Source organism: Pleuronectes platessa, chromosome 24 (genome assembly GCF_947347685.1).
Source record: "Pleuronectes platessa chromosome 24, fPlePla1.1, whole genome shotgun sequence".
Lineage (NCBI taxonomy): Eukaryota > Metazoa > Chordata > Actinopteri > Pleuronectiformes > Pleuronectidae > Pleuronectes > Pleuronectes platessa.
Window position 1 is genome coordinate 5,050,199 of NC_070649.1, and position 8,846 is coordinate 5,059,044.

Below are 8,846 nucleotides of genomic sequence, written 5' to 3' on the forward strand. Positions count from 1 at the left end.
CAGGAGGTGGAAAAGAAATAGCTACCTGCAACATTTCAAAAAAGATAGCAGGGACGGGGAGAATGAAGGAGACAGACACACACACACACACACAGACACACACAGACACACACAGAGACATCTCTTTATCTGTTTTGCCTGTTCAGACAGTCATTGTTCAGGAGCCTATGGGATGGTGTACAGGAGGCTATCAGCACGCAGAGCCTCGGCAGATTAAGCCCGTTTGGGGAGAATCCTGCAGCCTCGACACTTTCCCCCCCCCCCCCGAGCTGCCCATTCAGTGGCCTCAAAGGAGGATGAGGAGGAGGAGGAGGAGGGAAATGGGAGAGGCGAAGGAGAGAGAGAGAGAGGATGAGAGCGAAGAGGGGATGATGAAGAGCGGATTGAGCGAGCGAGGCGATGGATGGAAGACGGATTGGGATGGAAGGGGGGGGAAGATTGATCGGATGGGGAGCCGGGGCGAGGGCGGTGGGTGGAGGTTCGATGCTCGGCGGGGCGGGAGCGGGGAAGAGGGGAGGAACGAGTGACAGACAGGGGGGGGGGGTGGGGGAGAAGGAGGGAGGCGGAGGGAAAAAGGTGATGAGGAGGGAGAAACACAGAGGTTGAGAGAAAGATGCAGTGAGCGAGAGGAGAGGTGGACGAAGAGGAGGGACCGGATGATGTGTGTGTGTGTGTGTGTGTGTGTGTGTGTGTGTGTGTGTGTGTGATGTGCAGAGAGCCTGACGAGCCTCATTAAGACATGCCTGCTATCCAGCGGCTCCCTGTAGACGCTGACCCCACTGGGAAACCTCTGTCAGTCACTGCACTGGCAGCGTGTGTGTGTGTGTGTGTGTGTGTGTGTGTGTGTGTGTGTTGTGCTGCCATAGAGAACAAGAAGAGAATGATAGTGATGCAGCAGCAATATATCTGCACTAAATGAAGCACTGAGAGAAGATTTTCTGATTACGGTGACGGATGTGTGTATTTTTTACTAATTGCCTGGATATCCACAGCAATTAGTACAAAATATGCATACAGCAATGTGTGCGGGAGCTTGTGTGTCTGTGTGAGTGTGTGTGTGTGTTTCAGTGTCAAGCAGCATTTTGGGCGAGGACAGAAAGCCTGGTGTTGGATGAGTAACACAGGGGAAGCACTCAGGAGCTGCCAGGGAGCTCCATGAATTACACTGTCTCTTCTACTGGAGGAGCCCATCTGTCTACACACACACACTGACACACACACACACACACATATGTTCCTACCATGCAGGCACCAAACCCCTATCACATGAAAACAATGTCACTACTGTGTGTGTGTGTGTGTGAGTGTGTGTGTTTGTTCACTGTGAGTGCATTTCCAGAAGTGTGTTTTTCATTTAGGATCATGGGGAGGAAACGCCCCTACACGTGGCCAAGCCCTTTAGTTTTTTTTGAAGTGCCACTGTAACCGATGTTAAAAATAAAGACAGTGAATCTCTCCGTGCTCGGTGTGTGCACGTCTCCCGTAGTCGCTCCAGATCAAGCCCCGGCCCGGAGACGTCTTTGTGTCGGCTGTGATTGGCTGTATCTCTATTATCTGAGGGAGAATGTGCATATGTCTGCACGTTCTGTACTGTGTGTGTGTGTGTGTGTGTGTGTGTGCGTGCCCCTGCCCTCATTTCTATTAGTCGCCTTATCGAGGGGTGGGGGGGGTAGAAGTATGGCGTCACGCTCTGGGATAAGCTGCGAGTGAGAGGAGAGGCGCTGATAAATCCCTCCATCATTCCAGTGTCTCTCCGGCCCCTCCCCTCCCCTCCCCGCCACCCCGCCGACCCCCCCGCCCGCCCCACCTTAATTAAAAAGTGCTATCGCCCAGAGTGAGGGAGCGAGAGGGGAGAGTGGGCAGCACTCATCCATTCAGGCAGGAGGCGGGGGGGTTTGTCTCCGCGCCTGCTTTTAATCTCGACCCATTCCACAGCAGACTGGACCCGGGGAGAGGGGACGAGGTGAGGAGGGAGAGACTCACCTTCATTGACCCCCCCCCCCCCACCTCCCCTGCCCGGTGCTGGTGCAGAAATGACCTTGCTTATAATTAATACACAGGCTTTAAAGCTTTTGTTTTGATCCATACTTGGTATCACTACACTATTTCTTTATAAAACTGCATGTGGATCTGATAAGGTGCTTCGGTGCCTTATATCTGAATAATGCATCTACTTCAAAAAAAAAAAGATTTAGTGCTTTTAGAAAAGTTTAAAGACGAGTTTGAAGAACATTTCTTTTGCAGCCTGAGAGGTGAAGAAAACAGGCAAAGAGAGTCCACGACGCACTGGGATATGAAAGAAACATTTTTATCGCCTCCCTTCTTCCCTTATCTACAGCCCGGCAGCTGGACGGTGGAGAAAACATTCAAATTCACATATAGTTCAATAAAGTAAATGAAACTGTAAAAGTCATGCAGGGAGACTACACCTTATGAAAGTTTCAGTGTACAGAGAAACATCTAATTTAGCACGTGGCACCGAGGTCAACGTGGATGAGGAAATAAATGCACATACATGCATTTTACATTATAAGCAGCAAGACGTCCTTTTGTAGATTCTATATATTCTGCAACCGTTTATCACACACGTCAACAATCAGCCGAGAAATGCAACGCACTCAGTCAAGCGCCACTTAAATGTGACTCTCTCTCATTTGAGAACTCACAGAAGCCCCGATGATATCCTAAAAGAAATCCTCTTTCCTCTCCTTTTCTTCTCCTCCCTCCCTAACAGGATAAGTGCCCCATGCTAATCAGCTAAGTGGACAATGCCGGCCACCGTGATCAATGCCTCAATGGATCAATCGAGTAAACAGATGGTCGCTGGGGCCTGCAGGGGGTGGGGGGGGGGGGTGTAAATAGCACAGGACTAATCCGAAACAGTACCTGACCACGGTGTGCTTTTGTCTTCTCCCCTAAGTTTTAGAGCGGAAGGGAAGAGCTGTGGAGAAATGAGCCTTTCTGCAGGAGTCTGGGGTGATTTGTTGCCCCTCTCTCTCTCTCTCTCTCTCCACCCCCCCCGCCCCGATATTACAGACTGCACCGACTGTTTTCTGTCTTTCCTCTCAGCTTAACACCCTTTAACTGTTTCTTCTTGTTCCCTCTCCTCTTTAACCCCCTTTCTGTGAGCGACAGTAAATTTCAAATGCCGTGCCTCTTGACAATGGCGGCCCTCTCCCCGGCTCCCTGCTAAGCCCGTCCCCGAGCGCCCATTAAGACCCCCTGTGTGTGGCTAATGCGCCGGACTCAAAGACCCAGCTCTATTTTATTTATGGGGGTCTTGTTTTTAATTTCACCCCCCCTGAGAGTCGGCCTGTTCCAGGGCTTTTTAACGTGAGCCCGTGCCTCTCATACCTGCCTGGTATTGAACCGGCTGCTCGGCTTGTCTTTGGCTATGAATGCTAATAGGTGACCTTGTTTTCGCAGCTGATACCTCGGAGGCTGGGGCAGATTAAAAACGCAGAGAAATGCAAAGAATCGAGAAAGGCGGGCGGCGGAGGAGACGAGGGAAGAAAGGGCGACGGCATGAGAGGAGAGAGAAAACAAATGGAGAAGAAACGAGGAAGTCCGTTCACTCAGACGCCAACATCTGGAAACTAAATGATTAAATGAACAGAAATCCAACTCTGCAAGAAGAAGATACCAGAGGTGGAAAGGATGCACAGCCACCCACTCAATAAACATGCAAATGAGCCGCTTAATGGCCTGAATATTAATGCTTGTGGTAGCGAGTAATTAATGTACATGTCACCGAGTCAAACTACTGTGATTACAGAGTGCAGGTCTATCTGCTTCAGACGCAGCAGAGACAGGGGACCGTTTGGATTCCCAGTGAAAGGTGCCACCCGCCGAGAACAGCGGGCCACGACTGGAAATGTCCGAGCAGCCGAACATCTTTCACGGATCATTTACCTGGAGACCGTGGCAGATCTCGGTGCGTGCGGGGGACTCTGGCTGAGATGCCTCGGGCGTGCATCCGTTCACTGCAAAACATTTTCGCTTGGCAGAGGGAAAAACCTTCGGCTACTGGAAATGTATCAAGTTGCTAAAAAAGCCCAGATGGAGCCGCTCATCAAAAGCAGAAACTCTTTGGAAGGAGAAAAGGCTTTAATGTGACTCCAATGGGCTTAACTTTCATGAGCGCGTCCCTTTGTGACGAGGTTCCTCTCTGATGGAACATGCACCTCTTTTATTCCCATGCTCCCTGCCGAGCCCCGGCAGTGACTCTACCCCCACTTTGGCTGTGTCACCCCAGACGACAGTGTCACTTCATAAACCCTGTTCCCTCACCGGCCGGTGGCATTTAACTCTGCGACCCCTGCACGCTTTGATGTTGCCCTTTCCTCTCACACTTCTGTTTGATGCACGGTCCCCCCCCCCCACCAGCTTCTCCGAGGCTCCATCTCCCTTGTTCACTTCTTGTTTCTCGGCGTCACGGCCTGGTGGACGCCACGCTCGCTTCGCCCCTCACTCTCCTGCGATTGCATCTGCCTTCCATTCGCCTCGGCAGTCATTATCTCCCTGTCCCCTCACATCTCTCTCCCTCTCAGCGACAGCCTCCTCCACCCTGACTCTTGTGAACCTCGCTGTTCTGTCTCCGTTCTGTTCTCTCTCACAGTCGCTCTTTTCTCTGGCATCTGTGAGTAATGTGGCTCTTGAGGGGAGCATGGAAGCAGGGGCATGGTGCAGTGTCTTGGCAGGAGAGGGAGAGAGGGAGCGGGGAAGAGAGAGGGAGAGAGAGAGAGAAGGGGGGATCTAGCTTCTTGCTTGCCTGATGGCTGCCAAGAGGCCCACATCTGTCTCTGATCAACGGGTACACAGGCACATGAAGCCAGTAAAACACACACACACACACATATACACACACACACACACACAGAGAGAGAGAGAGAGAGGGAGGGGGGGATGACTACCCTGTCCAAAACAAGTATCCTAAACAAGAGCAAGGAAGATTTGAACTGAACAGAACTCGGTTTCCTTAAGGAACAACAGAACTCCGCCACATTACACAAGCAGCATGTTTGGAAGAATCCAGTCCATTAAAAGTGGGAAATACAAATTCTTGTAAACAACCACACGCACACACAAACACACACTCACACGCAACACAAAATAACAGATTCTACTAAGCAGATTTCCTTTTACGCACAAGTCCCACCTGGCGCCAGGGAAGCGCACCACGTTGACCTGTGACACCCGCAGTCAAAGCGCAGTAAAGGCATCATGAACACTGGACCAGGTGCCTGCGAGCGAGAGGCCATGTGTCATCCCACTGGTGGCGTCACTTCTCTGCACGGTGAGCCCACCGCTCATTCCCATCGTCACATCAACACCATATCTCCACCATTCACGTTTCTCGTGGAATAATTAAGCAACATGTTATTAATATTTTAATTATTTGTACGCAGAGTGAGCAATGCCTGGTGTCAAATCCACATTTTATTACGCTTCTCAATAAAACTGGTGCCGTTTCTCTACTTGAGCTTTGCCCTCATCTGTTGACGGGTTTTTCCGACGGTACAGCGAGAACTAGCCCTGCTTGAGTGCCTTAAAGCAAGGCACCGGGTCCCTGCCGTTGCTGCTCCGCAACCTCCCTGCTTATTGTTATTTGATTGCTGAGAGCTCGCCGAGGTGACGGTGCGCCGCCGCCGCCTGGGGGCCGCCGGCGCACGGCCACCAGCAGCCCAGCCTTCACCCAGCACAGGGACACGAGGGGATAATGAAGGAGGGAGAGTCGTTGCGGTGGCTGCTGGAGATAATTATTATAATGGTGGTGATTACAGTCCTAAAAGAAAGGTCCTACGGCGACAGCGTGGCTTTTACGCACGGCGTCTTTGGACAGCAGCGTTTGTAAAATAACGGGTTAAAGCCGGTGTTTATACGTCTAAATAAACCTGCTGCCACTCGGGTGTGAGGCTGCATTTTAATCAGCGCGGGTTTGTTTATTTCCCTTGGTGAATTATTAAATCAAAGCGGGGGGAAAACAACTCGGGGTAAACAATGTGTTTGGATTTTCAAAAAGCTTCATGCATATAATCATTCACAGCCCAGTGAGCTGCGGCTACAAAGCTCCAGCCTGGACCCGGTCTATCTGGGACAGATAACTGTTTCCGATCTGCTGCATATTTGATGACAGCATCCAAGTTCTGTAGTTTTATATGCGTAAAAAAACAACTTGGCACAGGGATGAATTAATTATGGATTTGAATATTAAAACGCCATCATGGTTCCCACGGTTTTTCCACATTAGGCTCATGTTTAAACAGACCGTGCGTGTGAGTAACCGTCGGCTTCCACCTCATATTTACCAGATTTAAGAGAAAAACATCCGAGAGAGCAAGAGGCGCATGGATCTGATTATCACACAATGGCTTTGTCATGTGTTGAAATAATCTGAAACATATGACATGGAACTATTGGGAAATATTTTTAGAATGGTTCAAACTGCTGATGTATAATCCCAGAAGAATAAACTAAATGTCAAATCATATAGATTTTTAATTGGGTAAGACAGATGCATGCGTAAAAGCAACAGAAATCAAAGAAGTGACTCAAACTCACCCTCTTCTCCTCTGACTCTAAACGCCAGATGACACATTGCCATTAAAAATCCAATCAGCGATGGCACAAAATCCATCTTGGATGATTCAGAAAACTCGCGGGGAGCTTGAAGTTTCTAATGTTTCCACCTCGTGTTGATAGAAATTCTCCAAAAATGAGAAATAAAAAAAAGGGAAAAGGGGGAAATGAGATCCACACCCCTTCAGGACCAAACAGGGAAGAAGCTGGTTACAGTGGAAATTAAAGATCTTGAGTAATAATCCCACGGAGATTATTAAACCATAGGAGGAGAAAACTAAGTGACAACTACATGTCACTGGCGGAATTCAGATGTTCAGTTGCGCAGCGGGTTTTTCTGGGGTGAATCTGTCCATTCGGAGGAGGGATGGAACCAGAACCTCATCCAGCAAACAGCGTGCAAACAAACTCCTGCATCAGAACTGCGTGATCCCCAGCCGGGAGGCTCCGGGTGGATCTCTGCGCTCTGGCGAGGACAGCGGCTCCACTGCGCGTCAAGGTCCAAACGAGCGGCTCCCACTCCACGGATCCACCGCCTCTGCGTCCCCGCGTGTTTTGCGCACACGGAGCTCTCTTCCCCACTTGGAGGGTTTTACTAGCAGCAGCAGGCTGGAGTCGTAAAGTAACAGATCTCGCAGCCTGGGAAGCCGGATTCCGCGTGTCCGCAGCTGCGTTTTAACGCGGTGCCAAAGTCTTGCGCTGCGCTCTTGTGTTCCACAAAACACCCAGAAATCATGTCCTGCTCGCTCCTGCGTTTTGTCCCTCTGTGGTGGTGGTGGAGGCTCCTTGCAGCCTCAGCTCCTCTCCTAATGCCAGCGTGTGCTCCTCGCTCGAGACCGTGAGGTGTGTGTGGAGCGTGTGTGTGAGTGATCTCCGCTTTTTGAGCCGAGCAGCTATCGCGTTACAGTGGCGGCGCCTCGGCTCCGCCCCCCTCCAGTCGGTGGCTGACTATAGGAAGGGAGAGAGAGAGAGAGAGAGAGAGAGAGAGAGAGAGAGAGAGAGAGAGAGAGAGAGGGTGCACGGGCACGCGCATTGGTCTCACTCTCTCTGTGACACACACACACACACACAAACACAGAGAGAGAGAGACAGAAAGAGAGAGAGAGTCGTGTCTGCAAGTCTTCAGAGGACATTACATGATTTCCTGGGGACTTAACCAGTTACTACTTCCCTAACCCTTAACCTAAACCTTAACCTGAATATAACCATGACCTAAACCTAACGTTATCCTAAACCTGAGCTTAACTTAACCTCAACACACGTCTTCACCTTAAAATTGAATGATTTTACGTTATGGGGACCTGCTTTTCGTCTTTTTCGTCCCATAAGAATGACAAGCCCCTGTACAAACACACACACACACAAACAAACACACACACACACAGGTGCCACAGATATGAAATCTTCCACAGATAAGGCGGAGATAAGATATATTGTAATTGTAAACCAGTCGGCACAACATCTCCTCGGGCTGTTTTCAGAGGAACACAGAGGAGATGGTGATCCCAGAAAGAGTGAGAGGGAGGGAGGGAGGGAGGGAGGGAGGGAGGGAGAGGAGTGTGTGACCGAGGAGGGGGGGTTGTGTTGGTGGTGGTGTTGGCAAATGGCACGCGGCCGGCTTTCGCCACAAAAGACACATCAAAACGACCGGGGGCCACTGTCAGAGCCCTCGACTCAGAGGAGGGGAGAGCCCACCTCGGCCCTGCCCAGGCTCAGCCCTACAATCAACCGGCCTAAATACAGAGCGGGGAGGTCGAGTAATGACACAGTAGTGAGCCCAAAATAATCTGCTGAGAAAGGCCTCTGCAGCGTCCAGCCCATGTGCCCTGCCTATGGCTTGTATTACCGTGCAATGTGGCGGACCGGCTGAGGCCCGGCTGTATCATGAGCATGTAGCCTCGCTGGCATCTTTATTTGGAACAGCTAGGTGCATTCCTAAAGGTCAGGACACTTGGGACACTTTTTCGAAGCAAAGCAACATACTGGGCACCTTCTGCCGGGGACTTGAACCCTCTGTGGGTGAAGCTGCCCACTTTCCCCCCATAGATCTGAGAAAAAAAGCACAAGAAGACGACGAGGAGACGCAGGAAAACGTTATTCTTATGTTGCCGTCTCCTCCTCACAGTCAGGAGTCGTAAACAAAGTCAACAAAAGGCCCCCGCGCCCTTGACAGGAGGTCGTGTGACAGGTCTGTGACTGTGTGTCTGTCACCCCAGTCAACTGTCGCCCTGCGCCGCCTTGCATCCCCCAGGTTGACTAGATGCCAT

General features: G+C 50.8%; 1 protein-coding gene across 1 annotated transcript; it reads right to left on the reverse strand.

Annotated features, from left to right (window-relative positions):
• Nucleotides 1–6,561: 6,561 nt before the first annotated feature.
• Nucleotides 6,562–7,473, reverse strand: LOC128430833 (neuropilin-2; the record flags this gene model as incomplete). Its single annotated transcript, XM_053416913.1, is given in 1 exon segment — nucleotides 6,562–7,473. A coding segment is annotated over 1 exon segment (76 nt), but the record flags the coding sequence as incomplete, so codon positions are not given.
• Nucleotides 7,474–8,846: the final 1,373 nt, after the last annotated feature.